The sequence below is a fragment of the Rosa rugosa genome, chromosome 4 (genome assembly GCF_958449725.1).
Source record: "Rosa rugosa chromosome 4, drRosRugo1.1, whole genome shotgun sequence".
Taxonomy (NCBI): domain Eukaryota; kingdom Viridiplantae; phylum Streptophyta; class Magnoliopsida; order Rosales; family Rosaceae; genus Rosa; species Rosa rugosa.
The window spans coordinates 10,666,885-10,689,880 of record NC_084823.1 but is presented as its reverse complement, the minus strand read 5'-3'; the positions used below and the strand labels follow the sequence as shown (position 1 = coordinate 10,689,880).

Here is a 22,996-nt window from a genome sequence, read left to right as displayed (position 1 = left end):
GATTGCTTTTGTTTCTCTGTGATCGATATGATTTTTAATACGATTTTATCAATATATCTCCTTTTGATGACTACTATATACTAAGTGAATACCAGCCTGCAAATTAATATTGATCAAGTTTATTGCTCTCATGGATTTAGTCAGCTCGCATTAATTTTTTTCTTCGGTAAAGAGATATAGATTAGATTCAATCTCAATTCACATTGTAGGCGACTATCACAGTATGCGTGTGATATTTACTTCGCTTCTGGATTGGGTACTAGCATTATATCATACGCATATCTAAAAATCGCCTACAAATACACTGTTGCACATGCCCATACTGACTTTATTTATTATTGTTCATATCCCTATGCCGATGCAATAACTAACTAATTAGTTTCTTTGCCAGAAATGCATTGATTGGTGTACGTTATCAAAGATGAATTATTAACTTCTGCTCCTCAATCAAAGGTTAATTTATATATATTCATCTAGTTAGAAGCGTAAGTTCTGGAATAGAAATGACAACATTTGGGCAGTATGCATATCTTCGATCTTGTATTTATGCACGTACGTCTAAAATGATTTCATGTTATGGGATAGACTAAGACGTCAAAATCAGGATTTAAAACTCTCCTACTTTGAATACTTGAATAGCTTCTCTCTCTTTATTTTGGAGTGGTATTCACAATATCTCTATAAGCTGGTGAAGAATGCAATGACTTTTGACTAAAGGATTTATATTCTTTTTAAATAGTTTAAGACATCTACGGGAACCACTTTTCAATTACATTTTATTGATCTAAACCACTCAAGTTTTACATCTATAAACATATATCAATTCTGCAAATTTTCAGCCTATTTAGAAATCTTTAAAATATTTAAAAGCGTAATTTAATAATAGTTTATGTTAGATAGTCAACTACTTCCCATCTCAAAGAAATAGAAAATGAAATGTTGCTTCCCCTCTCAAGAAGGAAACAAAATACCTACATGGTCAATTAGCTCCAATAAAAAACCCTCGGCTCCGGGAGAGTGTTTGTTTTACAGTTTACTTTTAATCTTCTTTTTGTTGGAAGAGATTCCACATTTGAATAAAGCGAGACTCTTAGTACCAAAAACAAATAAAATAGTGAAAATGGAAATACAAAAAATAGAAGGGCAAAATGGTTAAGAGATATCAAGTAGGGGCATACATAAACACCGACATACATGAACACCAACTCTCTTGCCTTTACCTTACTACTAGTCATTCCCAAGATTTTAAATATCTGCGATATTTCCGATATCTCCTTTTTTCGACGGACCGAAATTTCTCCGACATCGTCAAATATCCCCGATATATTAGATATTTGCAATATATCCCCGATAAAGTGAAGAAATATTTGTAAAATTTGATATAAAAAAAAAACTCAGTAATTCTCTAAATGAAAATCTGTGTGAAGAGAGATCTCCTCAAGGCAAATCTGAGTGAGGAGAAATCCCCTCAAGGTGAATCTAGGTGAGTAGAAAATCCCCTCAAGGCGAATCTAAGTGAGGAAAAAAATCCCCTCAAGGCGAATCTAGGTGAGGAGAAATACCCTCAAGGCGATTTTGGGTGAGAAGTAATTCTCTAAATGCAAATCTGTGTGAGGAGAGATTTGGTACTGTGTAGTCTATGACTATGTCTGTAACTCTGTATGTAGTTTGTAACTCTGTAGTTGAATAATAGAAAGAAGATAAAGGTTCAATTATTCAAATGAGGTCAAATGACATTGCAGAAGGAAGTCAAGACCTCTTCCACAAGTTGTAGAAACTGCAACTAATGCTGAAATCAACGTAGAGAGAGTCTTATCTGAAGAAGTTGTTAAAAACTCAGAAGATAATTCAGATAGTGATGATGCGTGGGGTGGTACAGCAACTCCAGATAGTTCTGATGATGGTGGAGAGGGTGGAAGAGGAACAGGTGGTGGAGGTGAAATATATGAATATGGACAATCTTCTGTGGATGGAGGATTAAACCAATTTACCTGTGAAGGTAATTTTGATCATACCACCCAAGATGAAGACCACAGAGTGAGAACAGCTGGTCATGGTGCTAAAGAGAAGACCTGATATGGGAGGAGGACTAGAGGTGCAATTGATGATCAAAGTACCCCATCTGATGTTTCTTCAATTGCCTTAAGTTTTGACTCTATCAGTTTAGGCACAGAGCGCAGTGGGATCTCAAATGAATCTCATGAAGGCAACAATAAATTTGGTTATGATGCTTATGGATATAATCAATATGGAGAAGTATATGATCAGTCATCCAGTTGAGTTCATCCTTATTATCCCCTTATAGAGGAAACAGTCGGCATCTCTAAAGAGATCTATAATTATCATATTCATCACTACAATTCGCACTATATGAGTTATATGTCTTGGTCTGATTATTGCATTTTCGTAGACCAGTGAGTGACTTTTCAACCGCCTAGAGTCTCTTTTTGGATGTAGATGAAGTTGACATTCATATGTATTTATATGTAATTCTAAATTTCTAATAAATTGATTTTTTTTTCAAAAACGGCATTTTGTTATCATGTATCCCCTATATTTCCGATATCTCTCGATCTTTTTCAAAGTATCGATAGATATGAAGATACCGATATTTAAAACCTTGGTCATTCCTTGATGTTACAATAATACAATGAAAGCAAGGAACGGCTTTTAGAGCGCTTTATCCCAAAACGACAAAACACTTTTTATATTTAGACATCTCTCTGTTCCAACCAAAACTCAAATCTCCTTCAACATAATCACCAAACCCCAAACCGTTGATTATTCAGGTCACTTCTCGCACTTTTTCATTTCCACTGGGTTTTCCGGATTTTGATTTTGGCTTTCAACAAGAACAATGACAAGGGTGTTGATGCTCGTAAGTTCAGTGAGCTCCCGATGACCTCTAGCATTGTGCTAAATATATTTGGGGAGTGAAAATTGATGGACTTTCAAATATTGCACAGGGTCAGTGGACGTAAATTGGCAATTTGGCACGTCCACTCCCATCGAATCTAACTGAAATGCATCCAACTGCCCATGCAGTTGAAACTCCAATGTTGTGTGTGAAATTCTAATTCAGAAAAATTGAACAGTCACCTCTTCAGCAAATTTTATCAAAATGGTTGTCTGAGGTTGTTGCTGATCTTCCCCTCGTACAAAATGGGCCGTTACCACGGCTAGAAAACCAGCACCATCCAAAACACCCTTCGAATAACACCTTCCGAGATGCACAAAAGACAGGCTACCCAACAATCGTGTCCCCTGCCCTTCTGTTTCCCCATAGCAACAAAGAATCATCAGTACAGCATTTGTTTCAAATTAATTAAGCACCCATGGCGTCTAACAAACTACACCCACATATTAAACTAAATCGATATACTCATTTAATTCATTATTGATTGGGGTTCTAGATTCCAAAAGAGGAAAGATGACATTGCTAAACACAATTCAAGAAGATGCAGAAGTGCATTATTGTTAATCTCTTCTTCAGCCTAGAATTTTGTTTACAAAACAACCAGTACAACATTCATTTCGATAGAAGGAATTTCTAGATGGATAACATGTTATAGTAAACCCAAAAAAATGGAAATCGAATAAACTAGAATTAATAGAATTCATTGAACAAAGTTGTGTTTACTTTATACCATAACCCAAACAAAAGTTACTACAATGGAATTCGTCTACAATATGTAAATGTACGTATCTAGACATTGAATAAACTAATTTGATGACATATATTGAATAAACTAGTTTGATATATACTAGATGAGGCTTAGCCTTATCTTGAGCTATTCCACCAACATTGCAAATTGTATAAATTGAAGGATTTAAGATGTATTGAGTAAGTATAGGGAGAAAAATCATTGAAACAAGGATTCTCATTACATCACCAAATCAAGTGCAACCCAACCCAAAAACTGAAAAGAAAATGAAAAGAATAAAAGCAAAGAATGAAGGTTTTTTGTTTTTTTTTTCTTTGTTTTCTTGTAACAGAAACACGACATCGTTTTGGTTTTCCATTCTAACCCGCTTTCAGTATCTTCCGGGCTTTCAGGCTCTTCTTCCTATTCTCTGTTTCTCTTCCAAAGCTTGAAAATTTGAGGAGCCCCATCACTGTTGGTCTTTCGCAACCACGGTACACTCACTACTTCATTTCATCCTTCCTTTTCATAAAACGAATGCTTTACTGCTTTCTTTCACCCAAATCGATTTCTACGCTTCTTTCATTCTCGTTCAATCTATCGAATTGCTACCTTCTACATTCTTTGTTCTCGATTTCTACGAGTAGAAATATTGGTGTTGCTGCGGGCATAAGTGTTTGAGAAGTTATGTCCTTTTGTTTTGGGGGTTAAATATAGCTTTTTTTTTTTTTGGTTGTTGATTTCTACTTGTAGAAATCATGATCCTTTACCTGTGGGTTGTTTTTGAAGTACTTTGTGTGTATCTTCTATTATGTCAACTTTGAGGTGAACATTTGTTGATGTATTCGATTGCCAATGTACATTGCCGGGTTGCCTGAGAGAGAACTAGACTCCGGTTCTTCCGAGCCATCACCAGAGGAAGAAGATGAAGAAGATAAAGAAGCTGATGATGTTGAAAGTGAGAGCAGGTGTGGACATTTTCTTTGTTTCATGTTTTTAATGCAGTATGAGTTTCTATTAGATACTACAGTTTTTTGTAGAACTATAAGTCAAAGTTCTATTTGAAGCGATTTAGATACGATTTGTGACTTGCATTGCAGGATAAAAAGGCGTAGGGGAGATGATTTGGAAAGCGTAGAGGAAACTAATGGGTCGACCTTAAAAGTACTTTCAGAACAAAACCCAGGTAACATTTTGATATCTTTTGGATTCTGTTGGGGTTTTTTTTAATAACCCCAAACAGTGGAAGAGGACTTCTTGATACTGTACAAAGTGTTCTGAACTGTCTTAGATGACGCATACCTGTTTGCTACATACAACCTAAGACCAACTTAGTTACTGAGGGAGCTTTCGTTCAAAGGCTTACTACAGTGCTCCTATTCTCTCATTTTTGTTATGTTTATCTACCTATTGGTCTGTTTTCATGTCTATTAAAAATTGGTGAAAGCTGAAAAGTTAAGTGCAGTTATTGTGGGCTATATATATACAGATGTATAACAGATGTTCAAACATGAATCAAATTTATTGCTTGATGAACTGCTTTGCTGTTGGCCTTGTCTGTTTTGATGAAAAATGTTGTTTGGTGGATTTTTAAATTTACACTTTAGAACATATTTTTTTCACTATGCTTCAGTTATGGTGATGAAAAAGTTTTATGGTATTTCATAACCATGCCAGAAAAAACAAAGGAAATGCTCATTTTCTTGCAAAACTGTTCCGAAGGAAACGTCTTTTCAATTGGGAAACCTTTCCACTAATAATTTTTTTTTTCTCTCTAAAAGACAAGCAGATTATTTGGGAAAAACATGGCTTGAAACCATCCAACAGTGAATGTACCGTGTATTCAAGTTTTAGTGTGGAATTCAACCCCCACAAAAATGAGTGTGTTTGCTTGTGTGTGCGTGTGTGTGTGTGTGTGTGTGTGTGCGTGCTTGAGAAAGCTATAGAGTACATATCTAATAACCATCAAGTTTTGATTGCTTTGGACACAGGATAGTATAAGTAATAAACATCCAAATTTTAATTGCTTTGATCACAGGATATTATTTCAAATATGATTTTTTTTCTCTATCTCAAAGAATATAGTTACTCTTGTCCTATTTTTGAACTTTTCTTGCAATTATGTGCAGAAGCATCTGCAATGGAGGATATGTGTGCACATCCTGGGTCATTTGGAGAACTGTGTTTTCTTTGTGGCCAGAGGTTGATTGAGCAGTCTGGTGTGACATTTGGGTACATACTCAAGAGAGGGAAGATTATCAGGCAGAAATTTGTGCACGACCACCAGACTCTGGTGACGTAAGATCCATCATATGATGCTATTATGACATCTGTTGTTTTCCCTATTCAACTGGTTTGGGCTTCAAAGTGGAATGAAAGAGCTTTTATTAGTCGTAAGAAAGCTAAACTAGACCGTGAGAACATATGCATGGCTGTAAATTCAAGAAATCATCTGTGCCAATTATGCCTTTGTCAGTCACACAAAAAATTCCCCTTGTCAGGGAATACTGCAGAAATTTACAGAGAGGTATGATTTGTCTCTGAGTTTGAAATCTCTCTCCCACCACCCCATCAAATGTGATCATCATTCTTCTTTATAAAATACAGATAGTTAAGGGCTTGGGAGAGACTTTGGTGGGTGCATATCCTGGACAAGCCATGAGCTTCATAACCCAGAAAGCCAATCTAAACTCTCCTATCGTAAGGAAACTTTTAATATTTTAGATGACAGTATTTGCTTCATTCACAAATCGACATCTCAAGCATGATTATGGCTTTCAGGTTAATTGTCATCCAAGCAAGCCAATAGGGCTGTATACCAAGCAGTCTGTCATATTCAGAACAGACTCGAATGCTAAGGTTCTGGAAGGATATGCAGGTGCTGGGCTTCATGACAGGTTTGTCCTAAACTTAAATTTTAAATATTAATTAAGTAAAGAATGAAGAACTGTCATCTTTTCACTCCTGGACTGGAGGAGTCAGCTTCAGAAAGTTATGTACTTTTTAGATACATTTGGACGGTTTGTCTATGGTCAAGAAAAACCTAGGATATCTCACAATTAATTGGCATGATGCGGCGGCCAAAAGTTAAAACCATCCAGTCATTGAAATCGCCAGTCAGTCATTGGTTAACATTTCTTTGCCATCGATCAGAATTAGTGAAGTTCAAGTAGATTTATTTTGTTTGCCCTTGACAGTCAACTCTCCACAATCACTTGGTATAGGTGCATAGAGGCAATTGACCATTTCAGTTTCTGCATTCTTAGTAAAAGGGCATTTATTGGAAATGGAAGAATGCATGCGTTCAAAGTATTCTTTTGTCTTGCCTTTTTTAATGGTTGTCATAATGTCGCAGTGTAATTATGGATAAAGAGGAGAAGATTGTGTGGGATTACTCAAGCGATCGGATGATCTTTGATAGGGGCTTCCAAGTCTCACTCTTCTCAAGAATTGCAGACGTGGGGAAGATATTAGAAGGCCTTTATGGTTGTCCTCAGGACATTGAAGGTGTGGTAAAAGATGGATTGATATACGTAGTTCAGTCAAGGCCACAAATCTAGCCTTTAGCGACCGCAGGTTACTATTTATGCTGAAACTAATTGATTTTCAAGGTAAGCGTATGAATGTTCAAATACTTTTGTTTAAGCATATGCCTAATAAATATTTGCATGAATTAATATAGTTACAGAATATTCCTTCAGAACTTTTTTCCTTTATTCTTATTTTTTTGGAACGGGAAGTTTGAATTTTAAATCTCTTTCAACATTTTGAACAGCATATATTACTCTACTAGCTTGTTTCTTCAACAATTAACATTTAGTAACCAGCTTGTGGTTGCCTGGTGATATATCTGGGTCACTTACAGCACCATCGTATGGGCAAACATTAGTGTTGATAATATGAATTCCATGTTGGAAAATAGAGGACCTATTTTAAGGGATTCCAAGGTAAGGGTTAACTTCGTCCATTGTCAATTAGTTTTGGTTATGAAGCCAACATCTATTTCGAATTTTCACTACTTTATAATTTATCTTTTGCATTATTGGTTCCCAAGAATCAACCTTCCTGGAATTGAGTCAACTTGCTCGGTTGTTGGGTCAAGTTGCTTTGAGTCAACCTTCCTGGAATTGTGAACATGACCATAATCAAAGTAGATGAAGATTCATTTTGTTGGCCTCTCGACACAGTAAACACTACAGTCACATGGTATAGGTGCAAAGAGTCAATTTGACCATTTGAGTTTCTGCATTCATAGTGAAAAGGCATTTATTTGAAATGTAAGAATAAATGCAAAGCATTGCTTTGTCTTGCCCTGTTTCCCAAAGAGAGCCATTTAATGTGTATTTTAACTTTGCAGTGTCATCGTGGATAAAGAGGAGAATATTGTGTTGGACTACTTGAGTGGTCGGATGATCATTGATGGAGCCTTCCAAGTCTCACTGTTGTCAAGAATTGCACAAGGCATTTGCGGTTGTTCTAAGGACATTGAATGTGTGGTAAAAGATGGACTGATATATGTAGTTCAGTCGAGGCCACAAATCTAGCCTTAGCAACCGCATCTTGTGTTGCATTTGTTATGTGCATGTTCTTGTCAGAATGATAGGTATGAAAAGAAAAACAGAGATTTTTTTTTTGTCACAGAATCAATTTAGGCTAAAGGTTTGTTGTAACAAAAGAAAAGGCTGGTAAAAAAAAAAAGTAAAAAATAATAATAATAATAATAATAATAATAAAAAGCTAGTCAACTGAAGTCCTACATGAGTTTATTCATGAGAATTACCTGGAAAAGAAAAGATTCCACCTCACTCTCTAGATGATGGAGTGAGCATTGGATTTTATTCATTTCTTATTAGGAATTACTTAAGGTAGAACGGGTTCTTGAGCTTCAGAGGGAGAAGCAAATCAGAAATGGCTTCATCCTCCTCCTTCACAGAAAGGTACAACGTGTTCTGAGCTTCAGAGGTGCAGACACACACAACTACTTCACGAGCCACTTCAACAGTAAATTAGTGGCGTCTGGAATCCATACCTTCATCGACAACAAACTAAGGAGAGGGGAAGATATATCACTGTCATTGATCAGGGCAATCGAAGGGTCTAGGATCTCTCTCATAGGCTTCTCAGCGAACTATGCAAGTTCAACATGGTGTCTTGATGAGCTGGTGAAGATCATGGAGTGTCGAAAAATATTGGGGCAAGCTGTTTTTCCAATATTCTATCATGTTGATCCTTCAGATGTCAGGCATCAGACGGGTAGTTTTGCGAAGGCATTTGTAATTTATAAAGCTGCAAATAGATATCAGAGAATGTATCCAGGTGGATAGCTGCAAATTTGTCTGGCTTCCATCTTCGTACTACTGCTAATAGGTAATCACTTGCCCTTTTTTTACTGCCAGCTGTTAAATTTAATTTCCTTTTTCTTTTTGGTCCATTTTGTTAGCATCTGTACAGCTTCACCCTTTATTTAAATTTTATTTCCTCTGGCAATCTGTAGTCACTATCAATAAGATATTAACTCAATTCAGCATTGTAGTTGCGCACTGAGTCTTATAATTAGTTCTATTTCTGGATTTAATCGACAGGAATGAGGGAAAGTTTCTCCATGACATTATTGACCTGATCAGTAGACAGCTGAGACCCACACATACTTACATGTGGCCAACGACCCGGTTGGAAATAGATTTTGGCGTTGAAGAGATTAGTAAATCATTATGTGTTGGAGTAGATGATGATGTTCACATGGTTGGAATTTGGGGTATGGGTGGAATGGGCAAAACATCTGTTGCCAAAGCCATCTACAACAAATTTTATCGTAGTTTTGAAGGTACAAGTTTTCTTTGCAAGAAAGACTTCTTTCTGATATCTTAAGATCAACCAAAATAGAAGTAGGTGATGCTGCCTAGAGGGATCATTGTGATAAAAGAAAGACTTGGAAAGAAAAATGACCAGTTCCTTGTTGATGATGTAGATGATGTGGAGCAATTAAATGAATTAGCCATAAGGCGTGATTCGTTTGGTCCATGAAGTAGAATTATAATAACTACAAGAGATCAACATTTGCTGGAGGAATGAATAAAGAAGAAGCTCTTGAGCTCTTTAGTCGGCATGCATTTCAAAATAATTGTCCTGAGGCAGAATTTTTGGAACTCTCAAGAAGTGTGGTTACCTACTTTGGAGGTTTACCACTGGCTCTTGAAATTTTAGGGTCTTTTCCCTTTGGAAGGAAGGGCATAAGAGATTGGAAAAACACATGGAAGAAATTGCAAAAAATATTCAGAAAAAGCTCAGAATAAGTTCTGATGCAATTGGTGAGAACCAGAAGAACTTATTCCTCTATGTATCTTGTTTCTTCATTGGAATGGACAAAAACTATGTCATAAAAATACTCGAGGGCTGTGGTCTTTCTGCAATAATAGATATCAGTGTCCTCATTCAGTGTTGCCTTGTAGTTGTTAGTGAAAAAAACAAACTCACAATGCACAATTTGCTTCGCGACATGGGCGTCAGGAAGTATACCCCAAAGACCCTGAAAAATGTAGTAAGAGTGTGGCGTCAGGAAGATGTACTAGATGTCAATATATCTGTAAGTACTTCCCACTCAAGACAAGCATATGCATCCCATATCCAATACTAAAGATAAGTTGCAAATTTCATTTATGCAAAAGCATATAGCACTCCATCGCATTTCAGTGCTCCACATCATTATTATTGTACAGAATCCAGTCGGCATTCATGACTCTTCGACATGAGCATAAATCAGTTTTCACATGCAAACAAGATTTTCTTACTTATTGCCTTCTGTTAACAGGGAACTAAAAAGATTAAAGCGCTTGCTCTAAATCTGCAAAGATCTCCGAAAAAGAGTTTCAGAACAAAACCATTTACAAAGATGAAACTGAAATTTCTCCAACTCAACTATGTAGAGCTGATTGGAGACTATGACCATCTTTCTAAACATTTGTGATGGCTCTGCTGGCATGGATTCTCTCTAAAGTTCATAGGAATTGATTTTCTTCCTCAAGGAAACCTGGTTTCTATGGACCTGCAGTACAGCAATCTCGTACAAGTTTGGGAGCATCCCAGGGTAGATTAAGCTGAACCGAACTTTTGAACTGTTTCTTTCTTATCTTTTTGAATTTTGATTTTCGTTTTCTATTGGTCTTGTTTAACAGGTGCTCGAGAAGTTGAAGATTCTTGATCTCAGTCATTCACATTACCCGACACAATCACCAGACTTTTTAAAACTCCCAAATCTTGAGTATTTGATCATGAAAGGCTGCAAGAGTTTGTCAGAGATGCACCAGTATTGCCGATGGTAAAAGACTTGCTTTGGTAAAACCTTAAAGACTGCAAAATGCTCAAGGACCTTCCAAAGGATTTCTATGAGTTGAGAGATATTGAAACTCTTGTTCTTTCTGGCTGTTCAAGATTTGAGAATTTTGTCAAGGACATAAGGGAGATGACATCACTGAAAACTATTGTTGTAAGTGGCACAGCCAAAAGTCAAGTACCACCCTCTATGGGAAGATTGAAAAACCTGAACTACTCATTGGAAAGCAGTAATGTTCATTACCTTCCAGAACCCAGTGGCCTTTCCCACCTTGAACGTCCATGTTTCTGTAATTGCACAAACCTTCCTGCAAGTGGAGATTTACCAACTAGGTCGAAGGACTTGGAATCAGATCACTGCACTGCACTTGCAATAATTCCAAATTCAAACTCTCTCTCTCCCCCCCCCCCTCCCCTCTCCCTCCCTCCCTCCTGCAACAGGAGACGGTGGGAAATGATTTTCCAAAGCAGTTCACGTATTGATATTGTATCTGCTTAATATGATATAAGGATTGACTGCAACGGGAGACGGTGGCATTTGTTTGCTGGGAAATTATTTTCCAAAGGCAGTTCACATATGTCAGAGAAAGTGACCAAGTCTTTTTCCAAGTGCCTCAAACTAATTTACAAGCTTTCACTGTCTGCGTAGTTTTTTCTTCTTGTTTTGACGAGGGCATGTCTCCAAGTGGTATATCCATTTTTGTTACAAGTTATACCAAGCTCATGCCATTAGCTTTGTTGTCAAGCCAACTCATCTCACTGAAATAACTTCACATGAAGTTATTTGGCGAGTAAATTTGTTAAATGATGAGTTCAATTTGGAAGGTGATGACTTTGTGGAAGTTGAAGTTGCAATTGGATCTGGTTTCAGAGTGAAGAAAATTGGGTTCAGTCTTGTATGGGATCCCAAACTTATCAGTGAAAATACCATTTGAGTGTGAGCCTATCCCATACGAATATTTTCCAAGTGATGCTGGTAATCAGTCAGGACCTAGCCATGAGTCATCTGATCAGCACTTTGAGTAATATCACATGCAGCAGCAAGCTTTTTGCCGCATAGTTTGTTCTCATCTTTGTTTGTTGTGTTTATTTTTCTTCCCCCAGTAGTTTAATTCCAGTATCGAAATGAGTACAGAAGAGAGAAAAAGCAGTGAAAGAGCTGAAAGGGAAGGTAGAGATTCAAGCAATAATTGAATTAATGCTCAAAACCAGAGAAGCTGCCGGGAAACTGATGATCAAGTTATGCAAAGTATTTATATTCCAGTCAGATCCAGAAAATATCTATATTCCGGATGGATATAGGTGCTGTTTGTTGACTATTTTACTTGTGTAATTTCTGTGTGTTTGCTAGGAAAACTGAATTGAGAAGAGAAGCAAACGCAGAGTTTGAAATTTTGTATTTTGATGTGTTTGGTTTGTAGAAAAGTAGAAAACAAAATGGGAATGTATAACTAATTTCAAGTAAGGTCAATCCATGGCTCCAACGCAGACAAACTCGGATGAAGGATCTTTGTTCTGTCACTAGCTATGAATGTGTTATTGTTTGAAGTAATGGATGGGGGTGCTTATACCTTACAAATAGTATCTCCTTGTATTCATAAGTCTCATTTCCTAATGCAGTTTCTTTACTACTGCCCCGTTGCTCCCTGTCTGTCTATAAACAGTAATACACCAAATCAGGTGCTGGGTTTTGGGAATGTTTAATTTATATTTTGATTCAAAGTCTGTATTTCGATAACAAAAAGTTTTGTTTATTGTAGTATATTTGTAGTGTCATGAATCAAACTACATATGGTGTCTACTATTGCAAATTGCCATACTGTCTTTTGCAGTTTTGCCTTTCTTAAGATATCTTGTTAAAACATTGATGTAAAATTATGTGGTTTGACCACTTCCAACAAGAGGAAGGGAACCCTGCTTTCTGGGAGGTGACCAGATTCCGATTATTATCTGCACATATCTCGGCTTAATTACCTTTTCCTTGATATGTGGTAAAAGTGTAAAACCGTTAAATCTCTATGCTGCTTGTATATCTAAATGACTAAATACTTGGCACTTGTTCATGCACGCATGTATGGACGCATAACTTCTACATTAATAATTACTTGTTTAAATTTAATTTTCAATTCCTAATTTCCTATAGAGTTGACTTTTCAATTTAATCACTCCCTTTTGATAATAGGATACTTGGATTTGAACTGCCACGCATATTAGGAACTCCATGGGAGAGCTTATTGCTACAGTGTCCAACAAGTCATTTCGTGGAAATCCAAGCAAAACAGAAGTCTGAAATTGGCCAAGAATAATAATTCCTGGATCGAAACAGAAGGTTCCTCGAACAAGTGAAATATAAGAGAAGAAACGCATAGAAAATTGTAGCCACAAACTCTGGAAAAAATATCTCGACTTGACTTTGACCTTGCTTTCTTACCGGTTTAGGGCGAGCATGTGAGAAGCAAAGCAAATTGTTTGTCATTTGACTCATTTCTCAAATCTGAACCACTGCATTCCATAGCCCTTCAATCACTCCAATGAAGCCATCGTCATCACCCTCATTGCCGCGGCCAATGAAGCTGCGGCCAGTGAAGCTGCGGCCGCCTCAGCCACTGCCGCCGCCGCCGCCGCCGCCGCCATCCCCATGGCCGTCCTACGATGTGTTCTTGAGCTTCAGAGGTGAAGACACACGAAGGACCTTCACGGACCACCTCTACGCGGCACTAGTTCGTGCGGGAGTCAGCACGTTTAGGGATGCCGAGGGTCTAAGAAGGGGAGAACACATAGAAACGGAATTGGTGCGGATAATCCAAGGGTGTAGGATCTCTCTCATCGTCTTCTCAGAAAATTACGCGGATTCGAGGTGGTGTCTCCAGGAGCTGGTACACATCATGGAGTGTAGAAAAACACAAAGGCAACGGGTTTTCCCAATATTCTATCATGTCGATCCTTCACATGTCAGAAACCAGACCGGTAGTTTTGGCAAGCCATTTGAGAAACATGAAGCCACAGTACATCAAGGTAGAGATAAGATAGCTAGGTGGAGAGCTGCTCTTAGAGGAGCCGCGGATTTGGCTGGCTTCGATATTGCTGATAGGTAATACTCTTCTTTTTTCCTTTTATATATATATATATATATATATATATATATATATATATATATATATATATATTACTTCCTATCGTTTCAGTTTGGTCCTTCTTTTCTCCTATAAACTTTAGTCAATGTGGTGATTTCTTTATGCTTCTTAGTTCTGCTTCTGAATCTAATTGACAGGCATGAAGCAGAGTTTATCAATAGCATTGTTGACGAGATATGCAGTCAGCTGACCACCCCATACTTGAATTTAGCTGTCTACCCAGTTGGAATAGAGTCTCGTGTTGAAGATATTAGCAAGTGTTTAGGTGTTGGATTAGATAATGATGTTCGCATGGTTGGAATTTGGGGTATGGGCGGAATTGGGAAAACAACAGTTGCCAAAGCCATCTATAACAAATTTTATCATGACTTTGACAGTAGAAGTTTCCTAGCAGATGTTAGGGAAACAGCAAAGGACTCAAGTGGTAAGATTGCTCTGCAAGAAAGACTTCTTTCTGATGTCTTAAAACCAGCCAAGATAGTGGTAGGTGATGTTTCCAGAGGCATCAATGTGATCAGACAACGACTTAGAAGCAAAAAGGTACTTGTCATTGTTGACGATGTAGATCGTGAGGACCAATTGAATGCATTGGCAATAAGGCGTGAGTCCTTTGGTCCGGGAAGTATAATTGTCATAACAACAAGAGATCGACATTTGCTAGAACTAGTGAAAGTGGATACAATACATCGGACTCAAGAAATGAATGAAAAAGAAGCTCTTGAGCTCTTCAGTCGGCATGCCTTTCAAAATTATTCTCCTGATGTAGACTATTTCGAACTCTCAGGAAGAGTGGTTCGTTATTGTGGAGGTTTACCGCTGGCTCTTGAAGTTTTAGGGTCTTTCCTCTTCAGAAGGAGCATAGAAGATTGGAATAGCACACTGAAGAAATTGGAAAAAATTCCTGATGGCACAATTCAGTCAAAGCTCAGAATAAGCTTTGATGCACTTGAGGAGTGGCAGAGGCACATATTCCTCCACATATGTTGTTTCTTCATTGGAATGGACAAAAACCATGTCATAAAAATACTGGAAGGCTGTGGTCTTGCTGCAGGTGTAGCAATTAGTGTCCTCTCTGAACGTTGCCTCGTAACTGTTAATGAAAAAGACAAGGTAATGATGCATGATTTGCTTCGAGACATGGGCAGAGAAATTGTTCGTGAAGAATCCCCGAACCACCCTGAAAGACGTAGTAGATTGTGGCGTCAGGAAGATGTAATAGATGTTTTGAGAGATGAATCTGTAAGTACTCCCAGCCCAATCAAGACAAGCATAGGCATCCTATTCCTATCTCTAATACTAATGGTGAAGGAGTAGTGCTCAATTACGCAAAGCCGTTCTATCTCCAACTCTAATAGTACTGCATCATTAATTGCATATTCTAGTGTCCGTAATCCACTCATTTCATTGTGGTAGTAAGAAAGTTAAAATGCATTCATGACTCTGCCGCACGCCTGTGGATAAATCATCTTCTCACATGCGAATAATCCTTTTTTATTAATTTAGTGCCTTCTGTTAACAGGGAACTGAAGAGACTGAAGGACTCGCTCTAAATTGGCAAAGATCATCTCGCATCTTGAATGTGAGTATAGGAGCATTTAGAAACATGAGGGGACTGAAATTGCTCCAACTCAAGTATGTACTACTCACTGGAGACTGCAACAAGCTTCCCAAAAAGTTAAGATGGCTCTGCTTGCGAGGATCCTCTCTATATGGCTTTTGGGATGCAAGTTACCTGGTTTCTATGGACCTGCCGTACAGCGAATCTTTTCCTTCCCTGGTTTCTATGGACCTGCGGTACAGCGGATATTTTCCTTCTGATATATTATGGGTATATTAAGAAAAACTTTCAAACATCTTCCTTCTGGTTTAATACGTTACATCACGCTCTGCTTTTCTTCTTTGTGGATTTTTGATTTTTTTTTCCTTCTTCTTCTTTTGGTGTTGTCTAACAGCGGTTTGGGAGATTGGAGATACTTAATCTCAGTCATTCACAGCACCTAACAACATCACCATACTTTTCACAAGTCCCAAATCTACAGTATTTGATCCTTAAATACTGTGTGAATTTGACAGAGATTCACAGGTCCATTGGACTTGTTTCTCAACTTGCCTTGCTAAATCTTAAAGGCTGCACTAAGCTCAAATACCTTCCGGAGGGTTTTTATATGTTGCGTTCTGTTAGGAGTCTTGTTCTTTCTGGCTGTTCGAAATTTGAGAAATTGAGCAAGCATATAGGAAAAATGGATTCTTTGAGAACTCTTGTTATAAGTGGCACAGCCATAAGTGAAGTACCATCCTCTATAGATAAGATGAGGAACCTGGACTTTTCATCTCGACAAGGCCTGAAGGGACTAAAACGATTTACCCAGGACGAGACATCAGGACCTAGCGAGGATGAGACAGCACGACCTAGGCAGCGTTTGAGGAGCTTGTAAGCTTCTTAAAGTTTAAGGAATGGACAAGCTGGTGTTTGGTATAAGTTGAAAACACTTGCTTTTCTATTAAGTCGAGGCTTTTTTAGAGCCATAAGCAGAGCTGCAGAAGCCAATGAAGAGTAACTTAATGGGAAGCGGCTTATCCAGTTATCCTACTGTAGCGGAACAAAGTAAATGAAACTCTAAAAATACCAGCTCAGCGTCTCATCCATTTCTCTTTGTGATATCCTACTGCGCGACAGATCTCGCCGACTCATCTCACTCTCAGATTTCGGTCTGTTCTGCCATGTCTCATGGATGAGAACGCTCAAACGGTGACTAATCACCAAGCCATTCAAATCTCAGTAAGTTCATCAATCGTGGTTCTTCTGGTACATTTTGTTTTTGAGATTTCAATTTTAATTTCTTTTTGCCGATAAATTAGGTTTTCATTGTGCTTTTGATTCGGGATTATCAACAATAGATTGTTTCATTTGTGGGTTTGATTTTTCATCTTATAAATAGGTGAGTGGCTTCTTTCATGTAACAGAGTTTTTCAATTTCCAGCAAATTTTGTAACTTTTTCTAGTGTTAGAGTGTACATTTGATTAGAATTTTAGATTTGGGAATTCTATGAATTTATTCAGCGAAATTTGTTGATTCCAGGCAGATCCAATACAAGTCATTTTCTTCTTGTTATTCTTCCAGTTTTGTTCGAGGAAGTTATAGGTATGAGGGATTGGGTAGAATGCATACCAAGTCGATTGTGCAATGATTTCCTACTCTTCAGCTCTTTCCCTAACTGTTCCTGTTTAATTAGTTACTTCCAAGATCATTTTCAATTAAACTCTTATTTGTTGATCTTTATGTGTTGTTTAGCCTAGTAGGAGCATCACGTTTTTCAAGTTTTTGAAAGAGTATTTCTTTTGAAGCCCTGAACTTTAAAATAGCCTTCCTACAATTTGAACCAGTTAATAGTTGAGAATTAGCCTCTGCTTATATCACCTCCCTATCAAAACCATTGTTGTACCTCTATAAGAACAACCTGTATTGTATCCTTCTATATAAGTGTGTGTTTGATGCAGCTTCAATTATGAAATAGAAATTGAGGCATAAATCTGGGGAGTATTAGTTCTGGAATAAGTGTGTCTTATAAAGCATTAGTTTTGTAATAATTAGATAATAACAGGCTGTATGTTGAGACATTAAGCTTTGATTTGAGATCTGTACTCTGTTTAAATTTGATTTTGTCCTAAAATAAATGCAACATTAATCATAAAATAAATGCTAGGCTTCTTGATTTCCTCCGCGCTTGACTGCTTTCTTTCACCCAAATCGATTTCTACGCTTCTTTCATTCCCGTAGTATTAATCGAATTGCTAGCTTCTTATCACTTGATATGTCTTTGTTTGGTACCAATTTGGTTGTTCATGACCTAGTTGCTCTTTGAGCATTGTGCAATAATGCATTGATCAGCTGTGAAAGCATATAAGTTGCTACCTTTCTACATTCTTTATTGTTCTTATTTTCTACAAGTAGAAATATTGGTATTTTTGCGGCCATAAGTGTTGAGAAGTTATGTCCTTTTGTTTTGGGGGGTTAAATATAGTAGAAATCTTGATCCTTTTTCTGTGGTGTTTTTTTGAGGTACTTTATGTGTATCTTCTATTTACGTCGACTTTGAGGTGAACATTTGTTAAAGTATTCGATTCCCTGTACAATTTAGATGAGTCTGGCCGAGTCTCCAGTACACTCTTCTAGCATTGATGACTTTGCTGGGTTGCTTGAGAGAGAACTACAGTCCGGTTCTTTGGAGTCATCACCAGGGGACGAAGATGAAGAAGATAAAGAAGCTGATGGTGATGGTGATGGTGATGGTGATGATGATGATGATGGCAGTGATGTTGAAACTGAGAGCAGGTGTGGAGATTTTCTTTGTCTCGTGTTTAATGCAGTAGGAGAGTCTATTAGATACTACAATTTGTGTAAAACTATAAGTCAAAGTTCTATTTGAAGCGGTTTAGATATGATTTGTGACTTGCATTACAGGATAAAAAGGCGCAAAGGAGATAATTTGGAAAGCGTAGAGGAAACTAATGGGTCGATTTCACAAGGACGTCCAGAACAAAAGTCAGGTAACATATTGATATCTTTTGGATTCTGTTGTGTTTTTGTTTTATAACCCCAAACACTGGAAGAGGACTTCTTGATACTGTACAAAGTGTTCTGAACTGTCTCAGATGACGCATACCTAAGACCAACTTAGTTGGTGAGGGAGCTTTTGTTCAAAGACTTACTACAGTGCTCCTATTCTCTCATTTTTGTTATGTTTATCTACCTATTGGTCTATTTTCCTGTATATTAAAAATTGGTGAAAGCTGAAAAGTTGAGTGCAGTTATTGTTGGCTATATATATATATATATAGATGTATAACAGATGTTCAAATATGAATCAAGTTTATTGGTTGTTTGTCTAAAGACTTGATGAACTGCTTTGCTGTTGGCCTTGTTTGTTTTGATGAAAAACGTTGTTTGGTAGATTTTTGAAATTTACACTTTAGAACATTTTTATGCTTCAGTTATGATGATGAAAAAGTTTTATGGTATTTCATAACAATGCCAGAAGAAGAAGAAGAAGAAAAAAAAAAAACTAAGGAAATGCTTATTTTCTGGCAAAAGTGTTCCGGAGGAAATGTCTTTCCTGTTTAAGAAAACACAAAAGTTTTTTCCATTGAGAAACTTTTCCACTAGTATTTTTTTTTTTCTCTCTAAGAGACAAGCAGATTATTTGGGAAAAGTGAATGTACCATGTATTCAGGTATTAGTATGCGATTCAACCCCCACAAAAATGAGTGTGTTTGCTTGTGTGTGTGTAGCTGAGAAGGCTAGAGAGTAGAGAGTACATGTCTAATAACCATCAAGTTTTCATTGCTTTGAACACAGGATATTATAACTAATAAACATCCAAGTTTTAAATTGCTTCAAATATGATTTTTTCTCAACCTCAAAGAATATAGTTACTCTTGTCCTATTTTTGAACTCTTCTTGCAATTATGTGCAGAAGCATCTGCAACGGAGGATATGTGTGCACATCCTGGGTCATGTGGAGATATGTGTTTTCTTTGTGGCTAGAGGTTGATTGAGCAGTCCGGTGTGACATTTGGGTACATACACAAGGTGTGACATTTGGGTACATACACAAGGTACTGCCTGGATGACCAGTTGAAATTCGAAATGTTTGAGTGCTTTGGTTTACTGGAAGTATACATGCATATGGTTTTCCATAATTTAGTTTGTACGGCACTATTCTTTCACATTAGCTGTCACCTGTGATTCATGATTTACTGAAGCCCTCATGCAAAAAATAAACTTACTGTTTGGAAACAATCATAACCATTGCATGCATTCATTATTTGTCCTAGTCAGGTCTGACTTGTTAAGTTGTTATTCGTTTACTAATCGCCTGATGCAATAATAAATTTACTATAGAAAATATACCTATCCAGCATGTATCCATTTCCATATATTGTAGCTTTATTTTCCATTATTAGATATTGGAAGTGATACAGTGTGCTACATTTTCTTGTGCAGGGATTGAGACTTAATAATGATGAAATCGACCGGTTATGCAACACAGACATTAAGAAATCGCTAAATAATAAGAAACTTTATTTGGTACTGGATCTTGATCATACACTGCTAAATTCCACCCAGCTGAATCATATGACGGCAGAAGAAGAATATTTGATGAGCCCACCAGATTCGCTGCCAGGTATTTTATGTAGTCTTTTGAAGTCTTTCTTCTTGTGTAGCATCTTTAGTGCTTCATTTTTACACATTTCTTGGTTGCTTGGGTGCATGCTTGTATATTTAGGCCCTTCGTTAGGACATTTTTGAAGGAAGCCAGTGAAATGTTTGAAATGTATCTGTACACTATGGGTGATTGAGCATATGCATTGGAAATGGCCAAGTTGCTTGATCCCAAAAAAGAGTACTTTGGTGATAGGGTGATATCACATGATGATGGTACCCAAAAATATCCAAAGGGTCTAGATATTGTGGTTGGGCAAGAAAGTGCTGTTTTGATACTGGATGATACAGAAAATGCAAGTTTTTCCTTGTTAATACTGGAAATTTTAAAGTGCGTTCATATCCAGTTAACCTTGTTAAAGGGGAGCCAATTTTTGTGGTTTAAACAGAATTTCCCTTGAAGAACTTTGTTTGAAATTGTCATAATAGCATCTTCCACCCATGGGTTGCCCAGCTAGTTATATTACCTCTCATTGAACTAGCTTAACTGCTTAATGTTATAACAATATATATTTTTTAAAAAGAAAAGTTCAGAAAATGAACTTTTTATTATAGATTTTATGTTTGGATAGAGTCACAAATTTTAATGATCTCTGCATGTTTTATATTAAACAATTCTTTTTCGAGCAGTTTGATAGAATATGTTAAAACAAATTTTATACAAGTAAATTATGTTTTGGATACACTAGCTATCATTTTAATGATGTGTGAATTTGTTAATCTTCTGATAGGTTCTCGATGTTGCTATCTGTTATTGTAGGCATGGATAAAGCACAAGGACAATCTAATTTTGATGGAAAGATATCATTTCTTTAGATCTAGTTGTGCCCAATTTGGGTTCACTTGTGAGTCTCTTTCAGAGTTGAAGAGTGATGAGAGTGAGCCTGAAGGAGCTCTTGCAAATGTTCTTGACCTTCTTAAGCGAATCCACAAGATTTTCTTCTATGTAAGTACATCTTGCTGTCTCTATTGATTAAAGTATGTGGTGTTGTTGTGTACTAATCCATTGTTGGTGAACTATCTTGTAGGAATTGGGAGGCAATCTTATAGATAGAGACGTAAGGCAGGTGAATATTGCGTTAACTAAAACTTCACCTCTTTCCTTTCTTTCTTATGTTTGATATATATTATTGGAGAGCTTTGCCTCTACTACTTTCAGTTCTGACAATGATATTAATAGGATATCGGTATTCTTGTATGTTCTGAAAACTGTTAGGAAGGAAGTCTTGAAGGGGTGCAAAGTTGTTTTCAGCCGTATAATTCCTTCAAAAGTCCAGGCTGATAATCATCACCTGTGGAAGATGGCGGAGCAGCTGGGAGCCATATGTTCAACCGAAGTGGATTCATCAGTGACCCATGTAGTTGCATTATGTGGCGAAAGCAACCTGAAGACAAGTTTCCTGTCACTGAAATGAAATCGAAAACCCAAAGCCAGTGATTTGCTATATTTTGGATATGACTAACCCTGTCCTTGTTGTGGATAAGTTGAGGTAGAAACTTGGGCGGTAGATCTTTTCTCACAAAAGTGAGTTTGATACTTATTCAAAACTAGAGCACCAGAGAGCAGCTGCTTTTACTCTGAATTTGTATATAGATACACACAACCCGATTTGTCTGACAAGAAGAGAAGATATGTTAAGGCAGTAGGAGGGTATGGTGGTGTGCACATTTTTAGCTACTTTGTTTCTCCGCAGCTGCTGATCTGTCATCATTACAGCTCTTGTAGTTCTAACAGTTCACCGACTCATGTCTATAGATTGTACAAGAATTACTGAATCAGTAGCAACACCTTTTTGCTATCATAATATTGATTAGAATAATATTTTCTTCAATTTAATGGCTGGTTTGTAAACGTGTTTATTGAACAGATAAATCATCAAATATGGCCGATGTGTTTTTTCTTTAAAGGGTTTATATTATGGATGGACTTCTTCATCCTCCATCCAGTTGAAGTTTCTTAATCTCAGTCATTCGCATGACCTAAAACAATCACCAGACTTTTCAAAACTCCCAAATCTTCAGTACGTATCTGATCCTGAAGGACTGTTTGTGTGAAATTCACCGGTTCATTGGAGATCTTAAAAACCTTGCCTTGGTAAATCTCAAATACTGCATAAGGCTGAAGGATCTTCCAAGGAGTTTCTATGAGTTGAAAGCTATTGAAACGCTTGTTCTCTCTGAAAGTTCAAAATTTGAGAAATTGGACGCCGGCATTGGGAAGATGGTTGACAACTCTTCTTTTAAATAATACAGCCATAACAGCATTGCCAGGCACCATAGGAAGATTGAAGAACCTGAAACTTTTCTCTACTTAGCCTTGAAAATAGTTGCAAATATTCTCCTCTGGCTTCCTTAAGAGCATTACTGTTTCCTGGCTGCAATTTAACTCATGATGCAATTCCTAAGGATCTTGAAAGTCTGTCTCACGTAAAATGTTACATCTCCAACGCAGTAGTTTTTAAGGCCTTTCCAAACCTCACCTGTTGAATAATTGCAAGTTCATGTAGCCGGAGATTGATTACCAAGTAGTTTGAAGATTGAAGCGGATCACTGCAATATGCATTGGAAAGATTTATGCCAAACTTAACAGAAATGTAGAATATGAGATCATTGCCTGTAATCCGCAAAGAATGATGATCGACCTTTATAATGCACCAAGGTGTTT

The 22,996-nt window shown here is 37.2% G+C and overlaps 2 protein-coding genes and 1 pseudogene across 2 annotated transcripts; all 3 read left to right on the top strand.

The window, feature by feature from the left end:
- The first annotated feature begins 4,058 nt into the window (after positions 1-4,058).
- On the top strand, positions 4,059-10,027 carry LOC133744098 (alpha-glucan water dikinase 2-like; annotated as a pseudogene).
- Positions 10,028-13,231: 3,204 nt separating this feature from the next.
- Positions 13,232-18,442, top strand: LOC133744092 (disease resistance protein RUN1-like). The gene is made up of 5 exons (XM_062172222.1): positions 13,232-14,064; positions 14,245-15,346; positions 15,627-15,935; positions 16,060-16,886; positions 18,248-18,442. Exons 1-4 carry the CDS (start codon positions 13,505-13,507, stop codon positions 16,540-16,542), a joined length of 2,454 nt encoding a protein of 817 aa, XP_062028206.1. The 5' UTR covers positions 13,232-13,504; the 3' UTR covers positions 16,543-16,886; positions 18,248-18,442.
- Positions 18,443-20,454: 2,012 nt separating this feature from the next.
- LOC133744099 (RNA polymerase II C-terminal domain phosphatase-like 4) lies at positions 20,455-22,185 on the top strand. Its single transcript, XM_062172231.1, has 4 exons — positions 20,455-20,627; positions 21,092-21,277; positions 21,360-21,400; positions 21,533-22,185. The coding sequence occupies exons 1-4, from the start codon at positions 20,484-20,486 to the stop codon at positions 21,744-21,746; spliced, it is 585 nt and encodes a 194-aa protein (XP_062028215.1). The 5' UTR covers positions 20,455-20,483; the 3' UTR covers positions 21,747-22,185.
- The last annotated feature ends 811 nt before the right edge of the window (positions 22,186-22,996 follow it).

Coding starts and splice junctions, on each gene's coding strand:
- LOC133744099 (XM_062172231.1), top strand. CDS start 20,484: ATGGCCAAGTTGCTTGATCCCAAAAAAGAGTACTTTGGTGATAGGGTG. Junction 21,278..21,359: donor TCCACAAGATTTTCTTCTAT/GTAAGTACATCT, acceptor ACTATCTTGTAG/GAATTGGGAGGCAATCTTAT. Junction 21,401..21,532: donor GATAGAGACGTAAGGCAGGT/GAATATTGCGTT, acceptor ATTCTTGTATGT/TCTGAAAACTGTTAGGAAGG.
- LOC133744092 (XM_062172222.1), top strand. CDS start 13,505: ATGAAGCCATCGTCATCACCCTCATTGCCGCGGCCAATGAAGCTGCGG. Junction 14,065..14,244: donor GGCTTCGATATTGCTGATAG/GTAATACTCTTC, acceptor TCTAATTGACAG/GCATGAAGCAGAGTTTATCA. Junction 15,347..15,626: donor ATGTTTTGAGAGATGAATCT/GTAAGTACTCCC, acceptor TTCTGTTAACAG/GGAACTGAAGAGACTGAAGG.